General features: G+C 42.3%; 3 protein-coding genes across 4 annotated transcripts in view; 1 reads left to right on the top strand and 2 right to left on the bottom strand.

Annotated features, from left to right (window-relative positions):
* Positions 1–219, bottom strand: part of sdhaf2 (succinate dehydrogenase complex assembly factor 2) — a 4,206-nt gene extending 3,987 nt beyond the window's left edge. Inside the window, exon 1 of the mRNA XM_066647842.1 lies at positions 110–219. Within this exon, the coding sequence (XP_066503939.1) occupies positions 110–136 (27 nt within the window). The 5' untranslated portion in view covers positions 137–219. The remainder of the gene's footprint in view (positions 1–109) is intronic.
* Positions 220–437: 218 nt separating this feature from the next.
* On the top strand, positions 438–5,849 carry LOC136671988 (cleavage and polyadenylation specificity factor subunit 7-like). Of its 2 annotated transcripts, none has more exons than XM_066647914.1 (9): positions 438–969; positions 1,537–1,728; positions 2,732–2,835; positions 2,951–3,096; positions 3,182–3,569; positions 3,737–3,855; positions 4,068–4,215; positions 4,658–4,868; positions 5,558–5,849. In XM_066647914.1, the coding sequence occupies exons 1-8, from the start codon at positions 916–918 to the stop codon at positions 4,866–4,868; spliced, it is 1,362 nt and encodes a 453-aa protein (XP_066504011.1). In that variant the 5' UTR covers positions 438–915; the 3' UTR covers positions 5,558–5,849. The 2 variants fall into 2 exon arrangements, with proteins under 2 accessions (XP_066504011.1, XP_066504012.1); XM_066647915.1 differs by having other exon boundaries at positions 440–969; positions 3,740–3,855.
* Positions 5,850–7,047: 1,198 nt separating this feature from the next.
* On the bottom strand, positions 7,048–8,594 carry polr2l (RNA polymerase II, I and III subunit L). Its single transcript, XM_066648303.1, has 3 exons — positions 8,464–8,594; positions 7,526–7,645; positions 7,048–7,295 (listed from the first exon to the last, which is right to left on the bottom strand). Exons 2-3 carry the CDS (start codon positions 7,618–7,620, stop codon positions 7,187–7,189), a joined length of 204 nt encoding a protein of 67 aa, XP_066504400.1. The 5' UTR covers positions 7,621–7,645; positions 8,464–8,594; the 3' UTR covers positions 7,048–7,186.
* Positions 8,595–22,189: the final 13,595 nt, after the last annotated feature.

A 22,189-nucleotide genomic window follows, 5' to 3' on the forward strand; every position in this document is an offset into this window, starting at 1 on the left:
TCTACGACATAAACAACATGAGGTATATACCCGGCTTTCCCTTTGTATTTGCTGTTTTTTATAACAATAATCGTGTAATTACAACCATATAAAGCATAAAACTACTCACTCTCCTCGTAAATGCGGATGGAAGCATTGCGTTCCTTTAAATGAAGCCGATTCAAGGACTAGTAACGTTTAGCTTGTGTTATTTCATTTCCCACCCATATTCCGCCTCTCTTGCGCCGTGATTGGCTTATATACTCCCGCCATCTGCTTTTTGATTGGCTACTCATTCTTGGTTGCCCGTTATTACCCAATCAAAGTGCAAGAGGGGCGGGCGCTTTACGGAATACAGGTGGGAGGAAAATATCATAGTTTATAGAAAATTCAGCTGGAAAATATTACAAATTTCACAAATAAAGAAAAGCTTTTTAATCGGAGATTATTTAAGAATATTTAGCGATGGTTTTATATTAGAAATGTAGCATTTATATTGAAAATAACACCTTTAAATATACAAGTAGTGCAGAAACGGAACCCCCGAACAGAGACTGTGTTTCGCGCCGGAGTCGATTTCGGATTTTCACGAAGGTGTACCTAGTGTTGCAGAGAGATTGATTTTTTGTTTTCTTTTTCAAATTCAGTTAAAATAGTGATTTTCTTGCCATTCGTAACGCGGAGTATTTATAAAGACGTTCACCAGTATTTCGAGGCGGTTTTATCCGCAATTTAAGGCGCGAATGAGGCGTTTTGAGGGTTAGGATGGAGTGAGGTGTAGAGTGGGAGATGTGAGAGTGTAAACAGAAGCTGCTGTTCTCAGATCAGTTTAAAATCAGGTTTAAACTTGTGCATTTAATTCTGTATGTTAGTCCTCTGTGAAATATCTCCCGATACTGTGTAAAGACTAAGCTGTTGGGGGTTCAGTCCTCAGCGATGGCTGCAGCAGAGCACGTTGACATCTACGCCGAGGAGCTGAAGGCGGAGGAGGTAGCACACACACACACACACATCTATTAGCCATAACATTAAAGCCACCTATGTTACTGCCCCACTGGCCGTACAGGAGCACTCACTGTAGTTCTACAATTAAAAAACTGTAGTCCATCTGTTGCTCTACATGCTGTTACCCCCCCCCCTGTTCCTCAGCGCTCAGGACCCCCACAGAGCAGGTGTGATGTGGTGGTGGATCATTCTCAGTGCTGCAGCGACACTGACGTGGTGGTGGTGTGTTAGTGTGTGTTGTGGATCAGACACAGCAGTGCTGCTGGAGTTTTTAACCCCTGTGTCCACTCACAGGACATTGTCAGCAGTGACATTGAGGTGTTTAAAAACTCAAACAGCAACTGCTGTGTCTGATCCACATGGACCAGCACCACACACGGTAACCCACCATCACCACCTCATATCTGCTCTGTGTGGGTCCTGACCGGTGAAGACCAGTGTCATGTTTAAGTTAAAGGTCATTGGTTGGTTTATAGTTTCTATTTAACTGCAGGGGCCCTCTCTATAACCAGGACCATGGCATTTGATAATATCTGTGTCTCTGTCCTGCAGGCCAGCGACTTTCTCGCAACAGAGAACGACGCTCTCTATGACGATGTGTTGACCGGTTCTGTGGGTGGTGACACACTGCTGGAAACAGACAAGACTAAAGATGACAACAAGCCAGAAGTAGTCTACACATACAAAGGATGTACAGCAGATAAGGGCAAGCGTTTTTCCGTCTACGTGGGCAACTTCTCCTGGGTGAGCAAATGACCCTCTATTTTCTGGTGTTTGTTTTGTTGTTTATGTGCTGTTTATAATTTACTGCTTCCTCCGATATGTCTCATACCATAGAACATATACATTTTCCTAAGGGCGGCACAGTGTCTCTGTCACAGCTCCAGGGTCCTGGAGGTTGTGGGTTCCAGTCCCGCTCTGGGTGACTGTCTGTGAGGAGTGTGGTGTGTTCTCCCTGTGTCTGCGTGGGTTTCTTCCGCGTGACTGTCTGTGAGGAGTATGGTGTGTTCTCTCTGTGTCTGAGTGGGTTTCCTCCGGGTGACTGTCTTTGAGGAGTGTGGTGTGTTCTCTCTGTGTGTGGGTGGGTTTCCTCCGGGTGACTGACTGAGGAGTGTGGTGTGTTCTCTCTGTGTGTGGGTGTGTTTCCTCCGGGTGACCGTCTTAGAGGAGTGTGGTGTGTTCTCTCTGTGTCTGCGTGGGTTTCCTCCAGGTGACTGTCTGTGAGGAGTGTGGTGTGTTCTCCCTGTGTCTGCATGGGTTTCCTCCGGGTGACTGTCTGTGAGGAGTGTGGTGTGTTCTCACTGTGTCTGCGTGGGTTTCCTCCGGGTGACAGTCTGTGAGGAGTGTGGTGTGTTCTCTCTGTGTCTGCGTGGGTTTCCTCCGGGTTTTCTCCCACGCTTCAAAAACACACGTTGGTAGGGTGTGTTCCTGCCTTGCACCCACTGATTCTGGGTAGGCTCCAGACCCTGCGCCGCCCCGGAACTGGATAATGGTTACAGACAATGAATGAATGAACGGTACATTAATAGACCTGTAGTGTGTTCAGTCCTGTAGACCACTGTGGTTGTGTCATGGCCATATTAGGAGTTCCAGTTCTGAATCGGATTTCGAAATGAAAATAGATAACAGAAATAGGCAGGAGTTACAAAAACCCTGTTGCATCCTGGGGATTGCTAAATGCAAACAAGTTGGATGTGGTGTTAACCTCTCTGTCTGTTGTCCCTCTGATCCAATCGTCTGACTGAAGTGGACCTCCGACAGAGACTTAATTTCAGTGGCACGAACGCTGGGGGTCAAAGATGTTGTGGATATAAAATTTGCAGAGAACAGAGCCAACGGTCAGTCCAGAGGGTGAGTTTTCCCCGTCTCTCTTCTCCCTTTCCCTCTCTGCCTCTTATTCTCTCTCTCTCTTCCCTCTTTTCTGTTTCCCTCTCAGTTTTAAAGCGTGTGTCTGTGTTGTTGACAGATTTGCGGAGATAGTTGTGTCCACAGAGGAGTCCGTGAGGCAGTTGTTGCAGACGATGCCACAGTGTCAGATAAACGGAGAGAAAGTGGACTGTCGATCGGCGACGCGCAAAAACCTGGCAACGTTCGAGGCTCAGGCCAGAAAACGTGAGTGAAACTTCCACAGACCTGTTGCTTTTAGAGGATTCAGTCGAGTCAGAGCCGTGGTGTTGACCTGTGTTTTTCTGCCCAGGGATCCCTCTGCGCTCCAACTCCAAATCCGACTCGGACAAATCGGACGACCGTCCGCCCACTTCTTCTCCGACGGATCTCCAGCTGCCACCTCTGCCGCCCATCTTCCCCCCTCTGCCCCAGATAGCCAAGCCCCCCTCCCTCCTGCCCGCCTTTTTTAATCCCCCTCCTCCCTTCCCACCGCCTCACCTGCAAGCCCCGCCCCTCCCTCCTCCTCTGTTCCCGCCCCCCTCCCCTCACCTTCCAAACACACACACGCCGCCGCCGCCGCACATTCCCAACGCACACATACACGCACACATACACACTCCGTCTCTGCACATCAACCCCGCCTTCTTCCCCCCGGCCCACGACCTGCACAACAGCGGCGCTGGGTTTGGACGACACAGGTGAGCGCCCCCTGTGGCTGTGACTGTTACTGACGCTTAAATAAAGTCTATATCTTGTGTGTGTAGTGTGTATTAAGGAATGTGTATTAATTGTGAAGAATGTGTGTGAGTGTGTAAAGAGTTGTGTGTGTATAGTTGATTAATGAGGACCCTGCTCTGTCCTCCAGCAGGGAGGGAGACGTCCCCGCGGTGCTGACCCCAGAGGGAGAGTTTGAGGAGCTAATGAACAGAAACAGAACCATCGCCAGCAGCGCCATCACTAAAGCCATGTCTGGAGCCACTACAGGTCCCCGCTACATTCTCACATTCAGCTTTAAAGCAGCAGTCAGTCGTCTTTACCATGAAACGTACCGAATAGTCATGAAGAATGTGATTATTTATTGGTTTTACATTGTTTTTTTTATAAAGTACAACTGTATAGAGTTTAAATAAGTGTTAAAATACATTTGGACACTTTTTCTCACAATGTACTTGTCTTTTATCTCTCTCTTTTATCAGGTGAGGTTTCTATGGCGATAGAGACCCTGCTGACCGCCATCGCAGTGATTAAACAGTCTCGAGTGTACAGTGATGACCGCTGCAGGGCTCTGGTCGAGTCGCTGAAAGACTGCCTCTACTCTATAGAGAGCAAGTCATATGGATCCAGGTGTGTGTGTGTGAGTGTGTGTCGCCCTGTGAAGGACTGGCGCCCCCTCCAGGGTGTGTTCCTGCCTTGCGCCCAGTGATTCCGGGTAGACTCCGGACCCACCGCTGCCCTGAACTGGATAAAGGTCACAGACAATGAATGAATGAGTGAAAATACAAGGGAAGATTAGGGTTTTTTGCTCCTGTGGCTCCCCCTAGTGTAATTCATAGTGTAAATCAGTTACATAGTGCTACTTCTGCAGTGCTGAGCTCAGAGTAGCAACAACAAATGCACTGTTCTCCCTGTTACACCTCAGTACAGTATTACAGCGATTTACAACCTGTAATTTTAACGTAAAAACATTACGTAGTGTTCCTTTAAGAAACCCTGAGACAAACGGGAGAATTGAGACTATATCCCACTCATCGCTCTAATCCCACCCTTTCTCCCCCACCCTCCGCAGGAAGAGGCACCGATCTCGAGACCGGGACCGAGAGCAAATGAGGAGTCGAGAGAGGGAGAGAGACAGAGAGAGAGACAGAGAAAGTTCGTATGGTCAGAGCTGGCCAGAGGGAGGATCGTCCAGGAGACACAGAGAGCGCTCCGCCAGCGTGGAGAGAGAGCGCGAGAGAGTGCGAGAGCGCCACAGAGAGCACAGAGAGAGACACCGCTAGGTAGGACTTATGAATCGATGTGGATAGAGACTTTAGACACCAGCCAAAACATTACAAACTGACCGCACAGGAGCACTGTGTACGTCTACAATCTCAGACTGTAGCCAGTGTGTTGCTCTGCAGACGTTGTCAGTCATATCTATATTTATTTATGATTTGACTGATCTGTGTGTGGACTTTTTATAGATTTCATAAATGTGGATGAGACACTGGAGAGGCTTTTAACACTAAACATGGTGTGTTCACGGAGGAAGTCCCGCCATTAAAGGAACACTGTAAAATTGGGTTTTTTTGTTTTTTGTTGCTGGGGCTCCCCCTTGTGTAAAGTTACATAATGTAGTTTCTGCAAGTGCTGAGCCTGGAGCAGCAACAATAGAGGCTCTGTTCTCTTTGTCTCAGCTCAGTGGAGCATCACAGTTATTTTGAAACTGTCATTTTAAGGTAAAAATATTACATAGTGTTCCTTTAAAGGAAAAGAGCCAATCAGATCTCACTGGTGAATGTGTGTGGGGGGGGTTCCTGTTGTTTTGGGTTCTTACCGCTCCCTCCATTTTAAAGAGACCCAGACCTGGTGTTGTACGAGCGGAAATAACTGCATTGTTATCAAGGACTATAAGGGCTCCTCGTGCGGCCCTCTGTACGTGTTCTTACGTGTGGTGGGGTTCACCTTGTTCTTTATTCTTTTCCAGAACATTTCCCCAGGGCTCAGGGCAGGAGCGAGAGAGCGATAAAGGACCAGAAAAGTAAAAGTGTTTCATCCACATCAGCGTTCAGAACATCCTCTTCATCCTCTTCACTGTGGAAATGGTACAGTACAGAAATCCCACGGTTTAGTTCAGAGCTGTACGTTTTCAGTGGCTGCTGACTGTTTGGTCAAACTGTGATTTCTTTTTCTTTTAACACCGTTAAGTAGTTCACACGTCTCTTTCTGTTCATTGTACGTTTTTGTAATGAAATGCTACTGTACTATATTAAAAAAGTGGACACAACCCTTAAAGCTGTTTTACTGTGTGAGGGTAAGACTCAGAAAAGATGGAGGGAACAATATATGAACCACGTACAGCACCAGTCAAAAGTTTGGCTCATTCAGTGTTTTTTCTTTGTTGTAAACGAACGTGGAAGACATTAAAACTATGAAGGAACACGTATAGAGAAGTGTTAAAGAAAGCAGACTATGTTTAATACTTTAGACTCTTCACAGTAGCCCCCTGTTGCTTTGACGACAGCTTCACACACACTCTCCGTTCTCTCAGTCGGCTTCGTGAGGTCGTGACCTGGAACGGTTTTCAGTGAACGGCTGTGGCCTCGTCGAGAGTTAATCTGTAGAACCGCTCACCTATAACGGGTTGTGCAGAGGTAGGGGCTGGTACACAGCTCTATACAGTGACTAGCTCTACTCCACCAATCACTGATGAGGAGGTGTGTCCAAACTTTTGACTGGTGCTGTATTTTTTAAAGGTGACCAATGGAGATTCAAAGTGAACTCCTTGCTCTGAGCCTCTCCCACCCGTGAAAATGGGCCGCAACCTGACTTTAATGCTGTTATCGTGGCTGCCATCAAATTCTCACAGCAATCTTCCAACATCTATTTTAAATTCCTGTTCAGACGATTGGCAGCTGTTACTGCAATTAGTGCCGTTCATTTCAGAAGAATTAGAAGAGTCCAAATTATTTTTTATCACGGAGTAACAGGGAGAGTTAATTAATCATTGCGAGGAAACCCATGCAGACACCAGGAGAACACACCACACTCCTCACAGTCACCCGGAGAAAACCCACGCAGACACAGAGAGAACACACCACACTCCTCACAGACAGTCACCCGGAGAAAACCCACACAGACACAGGGAGAACACACCACACTCCTCACAGACAGTCACCCGGAGGAAACCCACCCAGACACAGGGAGAACACACCACACTCCTCACAGACAGTCACCCGGAGGAAACCCACCCAGACACAGGGAGAACACACCACACTCCTCACAGACAGTCACCCGGAGGAAACCCACCCAGACACAGGGAGAACACACCACACTTCTCACAGACAGTCACCCGGAGCGGGAATCAAACCCACAACCTCCAGGCCCCTGCAGCTGTGTGACTGTGACACCTACCTGCTGTGCCACTGTGCCCTAGCACTGTTACATGACTCAAATATTGATCAGACTTCTGTGATTTTGCTACTTTATTTATAAAACATCATTCAAACCAATGGAATAAACCAGAAGTGGCCACAGGGCCCTGGTGTGAACACATACAGAGTTTGGGGAGGACACTAAAGAAAGAAAGCAGTGAGTTGAGTCCAGTTTGTGAAGGTTATTTCTCCAGCGGAGCGTAGTTCAATAATTTCTCAATGAGGTCGACGTGAGACAGGAGCATCCTCCTGCAGCAGTAGCGCTTTAATCCCAGAGCATCCAGGGCATCACTGAGGGGAGGAAAAATATATAAATAAATTACACAAAATCAGATCAGAGGTAACGTGATTATTAACCTCAACCTAGTGGTCATCTGGGGTTCTAAATATGGACCGAGCCTAGTCTCAGTCTTCCACTAACAGTGAGGAATCACCAGGGAAATTCACTTAAACTCCATGACCCAAATCTAACGACTGACTGCTCCTTTAATCCCACGTTTAGATCTAAGCTGTAGTCTTACCCCTCTGTGTACTCCGCCTGGAGCAGACCCAAATACGCCTCCCACTTGTTGCCCACAATCTTCCCACAGGTGAAACATCGCACTGGAATAATCATCTTCAACAGCAGCTCAGAGACCCACCTGAAAGCAAAGAGAAACACTCATTGTTTTAATATGATCCCCTCAACGTAGAGCTTCTTTGTCTTAAATGAACATGACAATGTTGACGCAGATCTTACACAATGTGTAAATGTCTGAGGGTCAGACAGCTCTTTATCCTTTGCTTCCTGTATTGATAAGCGATAATGATTGGGTAAAGCCAAGCCAATCGTGGTGGTGTGGTCTGCAGACGGTCACGGAAAGGTGCTGTATTTTCACTTTTCCTCAAGTGGCTACCGCAGGTAAGAATCGGCTCTTAATGATTCGCCTTGTTAAATTAAAGGTGACATAACATTTTTTTTAAAATAGTCCTCCAATCTGTGTGTGGTCTAAAATACAAACCTGGTTTCCAGAAATGTTGGGATTTCTTTGTAAAACTCGATTTAAAAACAAGAATCTGTGCTGTGTTAATGATAATTAACGTTGAGTATAAATAATTATCTGTGGTTTAATAAACCTTTGATAAAACCCCACAGATTCCTGTGTCTCCTGCTGTTTGCCCCTAATTTACCGGAAATGCCGATTATAACTCAAACTTTGTTTATAAATAAAGATCATTGGGAAGTTTACATTAATTATGTTGTTCGTAAAGGTTTATTTAAAATAAACACTATACCCTTATGACGTATATCAACATCGCACCGCATGGAGACGTTAAACTCCACGTAACGAGCGACAAAATGCTTTACTTCTCTATTAATGAATCAGAGGGAAATGACTGAACATTCTGGAAGACTGCTCTGTGATTATCTGTGTTTTAAAATGTTTTTAAATATCATTAAAATATTAATAATATTCACCAGCTGCGTAAACAAGCGCCTCTCCGCTGTGTTCCGCTGAAATGCTCCGGGTGGGAACACGCAGCGTCAGCGAACAGTTCCTATCTGAGATAACCGCTACCTCTAGCGGACTCTGCAGATTCAGGGCCATGTGTTCGCAACACCGCCCTCTAGCAAAGTGGATGGCCAATACTTTCTACTCCGTTTTATTAAAGGCTTGTTCCACACAAATGTTACTAATTTATATAAATTTAAATATGTTTTAAATAGGTTTGTATTTTTGAAATACTGTTAACGTATCCACATTCCTGTTTGTCTGCAGGCTTATTCCAACCAAATATTAGCCTACTATTTTATCTATATACTTAAACGCTTATTCCACACACCTACCACATTATCTAAATACGTAGAGATTTGAAAGCTAATTCCACCCAAATACTACTTTAACTGGGAATGTACCAACTAAATCCCAACCACAAATGTGAGACACAAGGACAAGTATATCCCTAAAAGGAATTTGGGGCCGTAAACACACACCGACAGACTGTGACCCATATTTTCGATGTCCTTATGTCCCCGTTTCGATGTGACAATTGAATTGTAAAATTGTGGTCCTGTTCTTCAGTTACACCCTTTTTAGGAGAATATTACTGTTACTCTACTGCTGCTGCTACTGCTCTTTAAAAACTACTGCTACTATTACTACTACAACTAAAACTACTACTACTACTACAACTAAAACTATTACTGCTACTGCTGCTCCTACTACTACTACTTTTACTATACAAATAACTACTATTACTACTATTGCTGCTACTACTACTACCACAACTAACAATATTACTGCTACTACAGCTCCTACTACTAGCATGTGTTCTACTATAAAAAATACTACAGCTCCTACTAATACTACTTCTACTATACAAATAACTACTATTACTACTACTACAGCTCCTACTACTAGCATTTCTTCTAGTATAGAAATACTACTGCTCCTACTAATACTACTTCTACTATACCAATAACTACTATTACTACTACTACCATGACTAATACTATTACTGCTACTACAGCTCCTACTAATACAACTTCTACTATACAAATAACTACTATTACTACTATTGCTACTACTACTACTACTACCACAACTAACACTATTACTGCTACTACAGCTCCTACTACTAGCATGTGTTCTACTATAAAAAATACTACAGCTCCTACTAATACTACTTCTACTATACAATTAACTACTATTACTACTACTACAGCTCCTACTAGCATTTCTTCTAGTATAGAAATACTACTGCTCCTACTAATACTACTTCTACTATACCAATAACTACTATTACTACTACTACTACTACCATGACTAATACTATTACTGCTACTACAGCTCCTACTAATACAACTTCTACTATACAAATAACTACTATTACTACTATTGCTACTACTACTACTACTACCACAACTAACACTATTACTGCTACTACAGCTCCTAATACTAGCATTTCTTCTACTATACAAATACACCTGCTCCTACTAATACTACTTCTACTATACAAATAACTACTATTACTACTACTACCAGTACCACAACTAAAACTATTACTGCTACTACAGCTCCTACTACAACTACTTCTACTATACAAATAACTACTGTTACTACTACTACTACCACAACTAACACTATTACTGCTACTACAGCTCCTACTACTAGCATTTCTTCTACTATAAAAATGCTACTGCTCCTACTAATACTACTTCTACTATACAAATAACTACTATTGCTACTACTACTACTACTACTACCACAACTAACACTATTACTGCTACTATTGCTACTACTACTACTACCACAACTAACACTATTACTGCTACTACCGCTCCTACTACTAGCATTTCTTCTACTATACAAATACTCCTGCTCCTACTAATACTACTTCTACTATACAAATAACTACTATTACTACTATTGCTACTACTACCAGTACCCCAACTAAAACTATTACTTCTACTACAGCTCCTACTACAGCTACTTCTACTATACAAATAACTATTATTATTACTATTGCTACTACTGCCAGTACCACAACTAAAATGATTACTGCTACTCCAGCTCCTACTACAACTACTTCTACTATACAAATAACTACTATTGCTACTACTACTACTACCACAACTAACACTATTTCTGCTACTACAGCTCCTACTACTAGCATTTATTCTACTATACAAATACTCCTGCTCCTACTAATACTACTTCTACTGTACAAATAACTACTATTACTACTATTGCTACTACTAATACAACAACTAATACTATTACTGCTATTACAGCTCCTACTACTAGCATTTATACTATACAAATACTACTGCTCCTACTAATACTACTTCTACTATACAAATAACTACTATTACTACTACTACTACTACCACAACTAATACTATTTCTGCTACTACAGCTCCTACTACTAGCATTTATTCTACTATACAAATACTCCTGCTCCTACTACTAGCATTTATACTATACAAATAACTACTATTACTACTATTGCTACTACTAATACAACAACTAATACTATTACAGCTCCTACTACTAGCATTTATACTATACAAATACTACTGCTCCTACTAATACAACTTCTACTATACAAATAACTACTATTACTACTACTACTGCTTCTACTATTACAACCACTACTACTATAAAAATATAACTACTAATATTCCTACTACTGCTATTACTACCACTTCTACTGTACATATATAATTATTACTATTACAATATAACTGCTACTACCACTTCTACTACACAAATATTATTACTACTATTAATTACTTAATAATTATTACTGTTACTAATACTAACTACAACTACTACTGTTTCTACTAAATCCTAGTTACTAATGCTGCTATTACTACTGGCGTTAACACAATTTTACATTCATTTAAAACATATTAAATCACAAGAAAATTGTTTACATTTCTGTGTATTATTAGCAGAATAGATACATTGTGAAAGTAACAGAAAGACAAGGAAATGATTTGGTTCTTAGTCCTTTATTAAGGTCAACCATTCACATGGAAGAGAGCTGTTTGATCTTTACATTATAACAGTGTTGGGGAGAAACACTTGAAAAAAGTTGCATGAAGTAAAAATTAAAAATGATCTGCAGATGTTCCTTTATTTTTCACTGCCTTCAAAGTCAACTCCATCACTGTCCACCATTCATCAGAGTCAGAAAACTTTTAATCCTACGACATCAGCGACATCCTACGATATCAGCCTCATCTACTGAGTTCTATTGGTGTTTATTGCATTATATACGCACTTGAGGGAAAAGGAAGTCTCATTCTCTCTAAGAACTAAAGACTAACAATGAGTCTGTGTTGGTTTTCTGCATTTTGAAGTGGTTTATTTTTGGACTCAGAGATGTCCCACAATAGAAACGAGCTAAACTGCATTAACAGGTTTAAACATGTGTGTTTTCTAATTCATGCGAACCATATCTCTGTCGTCCTACAGTCAGATAATTCATTATACGGACTACGACTTCCTGAAATATCCCGAATTTTGGACACATTCTCATTACTGTCACATAAACCTTTACTTTAACACATTTTACAGACATTTACTCTGAGTGAACGTAATAAATAACCACTTATAAAAGCCTACAAGTAACAGTTAAATCAAGGTATAACAGGCACAAGAGAGTGTACACACACATACACCAGATAAATATAATAAATATAATTATACTCTTCTTCTACATTTGTAACCACATGATGCTGTAACCCGTCATTAAAAATCTGTGCAATGCATCAACACACAACAAACAACAACAACTCCTCAAATAAAGACTCTGTGAAGGTGTTCTTTGTGCAACGACATAAAAAAATGACAAATAAAATAAAGGTTTTGTACTGTTTAAGGGTTATTCCTATGGATTTAATATTATTTTTATTAATTTTATTATATTATTATTCCTGGGAAATGATTTACAAGCTCTAAGTTTTAAACCAATTTATGGGTTCATTCTTATAATTCCATTCATTATAATTGTGTTTACTCAATGTTCTCTTTTTTTTTAAAATAAAACAAATATCTAAAAGACTTTTAAAGGGGAAATCATTTAAAAAAACATTTTTTCTATGGCATCAAACAACGGTAAATGTTATTAATTGTGTACTTAATATAATATAGTATATAATATAAGATATATCTTCTGTTACACCACCGATATCATCTTCAATTGCACCACATTCAGAGATATTCATGAGACTGTAAAACAAAATACAAATATCATACAGTAATATTGCACCTTTATTTTTAAGGACATTTAAGATCAGCCTCCGCTTAAGTTCATTACAGAGGACTTTTATTATTGTAGGACATCAGTAATGCAGCTCTGATGAGTCTTGGTGAGGTGCGTGCAAGATAAAAGTCTGTTTGTTTATGTGTAGTGTTTACAGTGGGTGGTGTTTGTGTAGTGGCTGCATCCACACGGGAATGAGCCTCGAGCAAAGCTTGGCGACTAATGGCTATCACTGTGGTCACTCTACTAGCGTCGAAATAGCAAAGCAGTGCTAGGAAACGAAAATCACAGTGACTCTCCAATCCCCACTGTGGAAATCTAAATAAAGCAATGCACTCGAGTGAAATGTGTGCGTTATTTCCTCTTGAATCATTTAACCCTTGTCTTCCTAAACGTTCAGAAAACGCTACTTGTGTTGTAATGTTGTTTAAACGTCTGTTAATGGACTGAACTGAAGCGGTTTGTTGTCGTTAGACGTTCAGGGACTTGACCAAGGGCCTGTTGTAAATCTAAACCAACACTGTGTGACTAGCTAATACAGCACTAGCATATCAGTAATCACTGTAGAGCAGAATAAACCAGTTTAGATTCAAATAAACCAGTTTAGAGCAGCATCAACAACGTTAGACCAGATTAAACCAGGTTTGACACACTTTCTTCATTCATACGATTCGGTACTGTACTGTAGAATAAATACTGTGGCACTACACTGGCACTTTACTGCTGTGGATGCTTCATCTCTAATTTAATTCCATTTACAGTCACATTATAATATTTATTCAATTCTATTGTATTTGGCTTATATCTTTATACGTTTGTTTGTATTATACTTGAGCTGCAGTGACATAGTAAATTCCCTTTAGTGATTAATAAGTCGTATCCCTCTTAAATCAGTAATGAGGTTAGACCACAATAAACCAGCGCTGTTAAAGTCTTGCTACTTTGAAATTCACGGCCTGGATTGAAGCTCCAATTGTGACAGTGATTGATGAAACACGTTTTCTTCAAGTAGAAACGACGCACATATTTCGGTCGAGGGTTTCAGTGTGTTGCTGTTATTTTAACTAAAAAGTAAACTCAAGCTCAGCCCCCTGATAATCTGTGACCCAGTCGCTCATTGAACAATAACCAATCAACCAATCACAAAAAGGCATCAGTTTTTCCTGGCTAATAAGATCGCCCCCACCAGGACGGCTCCTAGGGCGACGATGGCTCCCCCGATGATGAAGGGCTTTAAGTTCTCCAGCATTTCACACCTGCTCCCTGCCGCATCACCTCCTTCTGGTGCCCCCTCCTGGCTGGAGGCTCCATCTTCTGCAGATTTCTCCGGATCAGAGGGCTGCGGCGGTTCTGCTGGGACAGGGTTCGGCTTCGGGGGGGCTGCCTCCTTCTTCTCCGACTTCGGAGCTGACTTTGACCCGCTTTTGGCCTTTGTATCCATGTGGATGGGTCACAGAAAGAACGTGAGTGAAGAGGATGTTCCTGCAAAGATACAGAGAGAGAGAGAGAGAGAGAGAGAGAGAGGTTAGGAAAGACAGAGAGAGGGAGACACAGAATAAGAGGAATTAGAAAGATGGGGTAAATTAAAATTTGAGAGAGAAACAAGAGGCGAAGAGAATTATAGAGGAAACAGGAGGAAAGAGAGAAGAGAGACAGAAAGAAGAGGGTAGGGAAAGAGAGAGAGAGAGAGAGAGAGAGAGAGAGAGAGCTATATTTAGGTGCTTAACTCTGGTTGCCAGACACACAGATTAGTTCACGCATGAGGAGATGCAGCAGTTCACCTACAAATGCAGAGATCTCAGCTCATCTCTGCTTTGTTGTGGAGGTTTACCAGAGAGAGGAGAGGGTGCTCCAGGATCTCCACAGGGGGCCGCAGACACTGGTTGGTGCACATCCTCACACCCACACAACAGAGAGGTAACAAATATGCAATGGACAGACCCTACACACAGGTATGGTTCCATCTTCAAAATGACCCCCACCCCCCACCGCACCTCATCTGTGATTATCTGGAAATAATGCAGGTCTGCTCTAACTGCCCATGGGTCATAATATAAAGGATGAAACAGAATTATATACACCTTAATCAGATACAGCTCAGTGGGATTCACCTGTTTCCATAGTTACACCATAGTTACCATTATTATGCTACACCTGTGGAAACAGGTGTATCCCACTGAGCTGTATCTGTATTTAAAGTGTATATAATTATGTTTCATTTACGCTACACCTGTTTCCATAGTTACACATTTACCTGCTTCCATAGTTACATTACACCTGTTTCCATAGTTACACATTTACCTGCTTCCATAGTTACACTACACCGTTTCCATAGATACACATATATCTGCTTCCATAGGCTACAACTGTTTCCATAGTTACACATTTACCTCCTTCCATAGGCTACACCTGTTTCTATAGTTACACTTCACCTGTTTTCATAGTTATACATTTATCTGTTTCCATATTTCCACTACACCTGTTTTCATAGTTATACATTTACCTGCTTCCATAGACTACAACTGTTTCCATAGTTACACATTTACCTCCTTCCATAGGCTACACCTGTTTCTATAGTTACACATTTACCTGCTTCCATAGGCTACACCTGTTTCTATAGTTACACATTTACCTGCTTCCATAGGCTACACCTGTTTCCATAGTTACATTTACCTGCTTCCATAGACTACACCTGTTTCCATAGTTACACATTTACCTGCTTCCATAGTTACACTTCACCTGTTTTCATAGTTATTCATTTATCTGTTTCCATAGTTCCACTACACCTGTTTCCATAGTTACACATTTAACTGCTTCCATAGGCTACACCTGTTTCCATAGTTACACAATTACCTGCTTCCATAGGCTACACCTGTTTCTATAGTTACACATTTACCTGCTTCCATAGGCTACACCTGTTACTATAGTTACACATTTACCTGATTCCATAGGCTACACCTGTTTCTATAGTTACACATTTACCTGCTAAAATGATTACATTACACCTGTTTCCATAGTTACACATTTACCTGTTTCCATAGTTACACATTTACCTGCTTCCATAGACTACACCTGTTTCCATAGTTGCACATTTAACTGCTTCCATAGGTTACACCTGTTTCTATAGTTACACATTTACCTGCTCCCATAGGCTACACCTGTTCCCACAGTTACACATTTACCTGCTTCCATAGGCTACACCTGTTTCCATAGTTACACATTTACCTGCCAACATAGTTAAATTACTCTTGTTTCTATAGTTACACATTTACCTGCTTCCATAGACTACACCTGTTTCCATAGTTACACATTTAACTGCTTCCATAGGCTACACCTGTTTCCATAGTTACACAATTACCTGCTTCCATAGGCTACACCTGTTTCTATAGTTACACATTTACCTGCTTCCATAGGCTACACCTGTTACTATAGTTACACATTTACCTGATTCCATATGCTACACCTGTTTCTATAGTTACACATTTACCTGCTAAAATGATTACATTACACCTGTTTCCATAGTTACACATTTACCTGTTTCCATAGTTACACATTTACCTGCTTCCATAGACTACACCTGTTTCCATAGTTGCACATTTAACTGCTTCCATAGGTTACACCTGTTTCTATAGTTACACATTTACCTGCTCCCATAGGCTACACCTGTTCCCATAGTTACACATTTACCTGCTCCCATAGGCTACACCTGTTCCCATAGTTACACATTTACCTGCTTCCATAGGCTACACCTGTTTCCATAGTTACATTTACCTGCTAACATTATTAAATTTGTTTCCATATTTACTTCCAAAATTAGGTTGCATATGTTTCTAAAATGATACCGTTACCTGCTTCAGTAGTTACACAACACCAATTTTCACTGCTACACTTTTACCTGAATCCATGTCCATGAACAACCTCTATTTCCATAACATTACAATAACCGTCTCCATGGTTACACTACACCTGTAATCATCTTTAAGGTACACACATTTACAACAAATATTTTCACGGTTACACTACACACATTCCAATGTTTATCCGTAACCAAACCCATCACTGCACTAGCCTCATTACTCTGCACTCACCACAGTAATAATCAATTTAAACATTTTCAGTTATGTTGCACCTGTTTCTATAGCTACGCTACACACCACACACTGCTGCATTGCCATGGTTACAGCGTGTGTACATCTACTGAACAGTGAAACAATTCATCACACTTCCAGCTCCATAGTGACCCCCAACTTCTGGAAATAAAACAGTGGCTTTGTTTAAGATTAAATACAGTGACTAAGGCAGAGTTTCAGTGCAATATTCTCAGAGAGAGAGAGAGAGAGAGAGAGAGAGAGAGAGAGAGAGACCAAGGGCTTGACCTTGATGAAGCAATAAAGCTGCAGTGGACACATGAAGCTGTGATGTAGAGTAATGTGTGTGTGTTTGGGTTGGGATTTTAGCCAAAGAACTGCTGCTGGAATCTCAGCACAACACAACATCATGTAGAGTTACCCCTAATGGGAAAACGTTGTGTGTGTGTGTGTGTGTGTGTGTGTCTGTGTGTGTGTGTGTGTGTGTGTGTGTGTGCGTGTGTGCGTATGTGTGTGTGTGTGTCTGTGTGTGTCTGTGTGTGTCTGTGTGTGTGTCTGTGTGTGTGTGCGTGTGTGTGTGTGTCTGTGTGTGTGTCTGTGTGTGTGTGCGTGTGTGCGTATGTGTGTGTGTGTGTCTGTGTGTGTCTGTGTGTGTGTGTGTGTATGTGTGTGTGTGTGTGTGTGTGTGTGTGTGTGCGTATGTGTGTGCGTATGTGTGTGCGTATGTGTGTGTGTGTGTGGGTGTGTTTCCATTTGTGTTCATTCTCAGAGAAACAGACAGACGTATGAATTCTTTCGGAGTTACGAAGGAGATTGTTTGACACAGAGCTTTTTGACCTGAAACTCACGCATTCAGCTCCAACGTGCAGCACGAGACAAAGACATGCTTTATAGCTCTCTCTCTCTCTCTCTCTCTCTCTCTCTCTCTCTCTCTCTCTCTCTAAAATTGCATGAGTCATGTGCTGCTAGTGGAGGAGGGGGAGGTGGGGAGGCCGTAAATTCAGGGAAAGAGGGAATGGGACTTAAAAATTCTCATATCTCTGTAACAGTCTTAACTTATTTAACACTTCACATGTCTTTGGTTTGTAAAAAGTATAACATCAACAACACTCTCAGTAAACATTCACGCAGCCTAGACCCCATCTAACAATGCATATATGAGGTGACCATCATTATTATTATTACTGCTATTAACATGTGTATAACTGACATTTTATTCCATAAGCAATTGTTGTCCTTCATTATTTTTATTTAAAATTATTATTAAATCTCATTTGTAAGATTCTTAGCTGAAAATAAATTGCACTTATTCAGTCCAAGGTTCTGTGTCATGACCCCTATGTAGTGCACTGCACAGTGAACATGCCTCCATTTGATACACAGCCTTTCAAATCTCTCAGAGAGGAGTGGGAGAGCAAAGAAGAAGCAGATGGAGCCAAAATGATGTTAGAGAGAGAGAGAGAGAGAGAGAGAGAGAGAGAGAGAGAGAGAGAGAGAGAAAATGGAGGGTTGAGTAAGTCTAAGTGCAATAGGCCTGTACCTCCTCTAGGAGATCACGCAAAACAGGAATAAAAGCAGGACACACACACACACACACCTTACCTGCTTCTCTCTGAACGTGTTCCCCTTCACAAAATGTGTGCCAGCTCAGAGGAGCGAGGGAATGACAGACAGAAGAGCACAGGCCTCTGGCTTTGACCTCAAGGAGAAAGAGAGGGAGAGAAGGGAAATGGAGAGATGGAGGAGGATGCAGCAGTCAGGGAGTGGAGGACAGAATGGAGGGATGTACCATTCTGCCTCAGAACAGAGGGGGAGAGTGGTTCTGCTGGGACTGGGAGAGATGCCGTTTATCAAAGGGTTTATTTTTTGAAAGGGTTTTTTTCTGGTTGGTTGAGTTTGTTTATTTATTTATTTATTTATTTATTTATGAATTAATTAAATGTTAATTAAAGTTTTAGTGTTGGATTAAAGACATTTACAAATGTACAACTAATTATTAGCATATATATGCATATAAATATGAATATTAAACACGTGTGTGTGTGTGTGTTTGACGTATATAGGACAATTAATGACATATATTTATATAATTATTCACAAGGACATAAACAATACATAGTGTGTCATAGTAAATATATTGTGTATTGTTATTTACACATGATGTTTTACTACATATAAATATTTACATATATTTTTAATGTATAAATATGGCTCCATGTGCTGACACAGTATTTAAAAAGGATGCATGTGAAGCTGTGGAGTGATGGTGGGTGTTGTGTGGGGAAAGCAGGCTACAAAGCTCTATTTTAGACTTTAATTTGCAGTTGTAACAGCTCGTTAACTCTACGGCATTTTATTGGTTGCTGAAAAAATACACTGTGGGTGTGTTTCTGAACATAACAGAGGAACTGAAGAATGTCTCCTTAATTTTGTTATTTCTGTTTGGATCATATCCAGGGACACGCAGAGGTGACAGGGGAAAGATCAAAAGTCGTATTGTTCTACTTCCTGTGACATCAGGAGGACGAGCCGAACACAGAACAGGTTCATCACCAGTGTCCTCACACACAACCAACACAAAACTACATTCACTCATTGTCTGTGACCCTTATCCAGTTCAGGGGCGCAGTGGGTCCGGAGCCTACCCGGAATCACTGGGCGCAAGGCAGGAACACACCCTGGAGGGGGCGCCAGTCCTTCACAGGGCGACACACGCTCACACCTACGACACTTTTGAGTCATCAACGCACCCAGAGGAAACCCATGCGGACACGGGGAGAACACACCACACTCCTCACAGACAGTCACCCGGAGGAAACCCACGCAGACACCGAGAGAACACACCAAACTCCTCACCTGGAGCGGGACTCGAACTACAGCCCTCAAAACTACAATAAAACACTAAACTACAGCAAAAACGTTTACGTCTATAAAAACAAACATCAACAGTCTCTTTGCAGGGGATGCAGTGCATCATGGGTACAGTTCTTACAGGCCCATGCCTGCACACAATACCTGTAGGGCGAAGGCTGGAAACTATTGTGGAAAGTGCATGACCTTTGAGCCCTCAGACAGCATCGCATTAGAAACTCTCTTACTACGCTGTTCAAAATAGCCACATGATTTTAGGAGTCCATGAATATTTCAGCAAGACAATGGCAGGGTTCATTCTCCACACGCTACAACAGGGTGAACAAATGATGAACAGTGTCATGGAAAGGAAATGTGATGCAACACAGTTGGAAAATGTGCCTCTGTCCCAGTTATTTTTGTGTGTGTATGTGTGTGTTGGAGTGTTAAATTCTAAGTGTATATTTCTTAAATACTACCAAGTCGGTCAGTGAAGACGTTAGAAATCTTTTCTTTGTGCATTCATCGGTTAAAAAAAGGTTCAAGAGAATTAACACGTCCTAGAATCTTCGTTTAACTGCATTTTACAAAACGTCCATTTTTTACAGAAACATGATTTAGCTTTAATCAGTCTTGGGGCTTCCCAGCCTCCAGTTCATTTAACAAACACTCACCTTTAGCAGTGATTCTTGTTTACAGCTGTTTATACCGATACATGTGTCTTCTACACAGTAAAACATGCAGATAAGGCCTTTTCACACTGAGTTTGATTAATTTCACAATGCGATTTTTAACGCAGTGGAGCCAGTGTTTTTGGTCTCAGCTCTGAATTCACTCGCAGAGGAAAATGAAATTGATTTATTGAGTAGGAGCAATGATGAATTTATCATTTTACTGTAAACACGGCAACTAATCAACAACCTGAGTCTCACGCAGACATCCCTCAGAACAACCCCTCAGTCTCCAGAGCAACGCGGGAGTTCAGCAGTGTTTCTGAGGGAGTGTGAGTCTCTCTCAGTGAAAGGGATTGTATTTTCTTTAATCGCCTCAGTTTTAGAGTCAGTGTGTTGTTCTTTAAGCTTTTCAGCTGTTCAGCCGCCGCCATTCTGCTCATTTGTTTGGTCTGTAACCATGACAACGTTGCTCTGATTGGTCAGCCAATTTCCATCAAAAAAAGGAAATAAAACAGGTTCCAATTCAAAACCTGACGCAGCGTCGCAGTCCTTCAGTTTCAGACTCGGTGTGAAAGGCACCGTTAATGCACCTGTGTTTGTTTTCAAAACTGGACGTGCGTTTTTTCGTGAGTAAATATCTGACTCTGTGTGAACCGGCCTTCATTCTGCCTCAGCCAGGAGTCTGTAGTGGAGTGGTCATAACGTTCTCCTCACACACAAAAAGACCCTGAAAACAAGCAGTCGGCCTTGAGTAGAGAAAGGTGTGCTTGGGTGCAAAAGGTCACTGGTTGGAAAAACGGGAGACAGGGGGTGAAGGAACAGCTCTGTTTCCTCCCTCAATATCCACAGCTGCAGTGTCTTTACCCCCAGGTGCTCCCTGGGCTCTATGGCAACCTGCTCACAAGTGAGTGTGAGTGTTTTTTCACTACCACCTATGATTTAAATTCAGAGAAATTCTAGCTAAAAATAAGTAGACAATTAAAGAAATAAAGGGGGAGAAAATGTGAGGATTTGGTTCTCAAAGAAATAAACACGTTTTTACACATTAAAATTCACCTTGTTCATCACACCCGTCTTTTATTTTGAAATCCCTTCTTCATCCCCGCACCCCTCCCTGCAACTGTGATGACGTAGGCGCCTCCGTGAGGGCGGGGCTCAGGGAGGAGAGTGGATGGGGAGGGGTGGATGACGTCGCTGCGTAAAAAGCGCAGCGGCGTGAGGCGCAGCGGGAGCACGGTGCGGATCTCGACGCTAAGAATACAGAGGATACACGCCATATAAACACAAATAAATAAATAAACAAGAGTGTGAGGAGGGTACCGCGCGCGCGCGCGCACACACACACACTCACACTCCCTCTCTCTCAGGGCTGGGCTTCTTCTTCCACGCAAGCCTCTGCGGATCCTGGTGACGAGAGAGAGGGGGCAAAAAGGGATGGAAAAGAAGGGAACGGGGTGGCACCTACAGCCCGGACTGCCCTAGATGGCATGAAGCGAAGAGGACGGAGTGGAGGAAAAGAAGGAAAGGCAGAAGAAAAAGAGAGGAAAGAAAATCTCGTCGCCGTTCGGACGTTTCGTGTCGTCTCTCAGCGGCGGCTCCTCTGGTGTCTCACGCGCCTTGAGCCGGATCCCTGGGCGTGTTGCTGCTGCTGCGTGTGCGAGCGTGAGTGTGTGCGTGTGTGTGTGTGTATGCTTTAGGGTGGGGTGGTGTGTGTATGGGGGGCGGGGGTGTATATAGGCCCCTGCGAGTGTGTGTGTGTGTATGTGAGTGTGTGTGACTGTGTGTTACAGGTTAAGGCTTCTTTTGGGGCTGGGGGGGG

Source organism: Hoplias malabaricus, chromosome 16 (genome assembly GCF_029633855.1).
Source record: "Hoplias malabaricus isolate fHopMal1 chromosome 16, fHopMal1.hap1, whole genome shotgun sequence".
In the NCBI taxonomy this organism is placed as follows: Eukaryota; Metazoa; Chordata; class Actinopteri; order Characiformes; family Erythrinidae; genus Hoplias; species Hoplias malabaricus.

What these genes read in the sequence shown, in the direction of transcription:
- polr2l (XM_066648303.1), bottom strand. Translation starts at nt 7,620, where the DNA reads ATGATTATTCCAGTGCGATGTTTCACCTGTGGGAAGATTGTGGGCAAC. An exon ending in CAGGCGGAGTACACAGAGGG is followed by an intron (nt 7,296 to 7,525) that starts GTAAGACTACAG and finishes TCCTCCCCTCAG; the next exon opens with TGATGCCCTGGATGCTCTGG.
- LOC136671988 (XM_066647914.1), top strand. Translation starts at nt 916, where the DNA reads ATGGCTGCAGCAGAGCACGTTGACATCTACGCCGAGGAGCTGAAGGCG. An exon ending in AGGAGCTGAAGGCGGAGGAG is followed by an intron (nt 970 to 1,536) that starts GTAGCACACACA and finishes TCTGTCCTGCAG; the next exon opens with GCCAGCGACTTTCTCGCAAC. An exon ending in AGCAAGTCATATGGATCCAG is followed by an intron (nt 4,216 to 4,657) that starts GTGTGTGTGTGT and finishes CACCCTCCGCAG; the next exon opens with GAAGAGGCACCGATCTCGAG.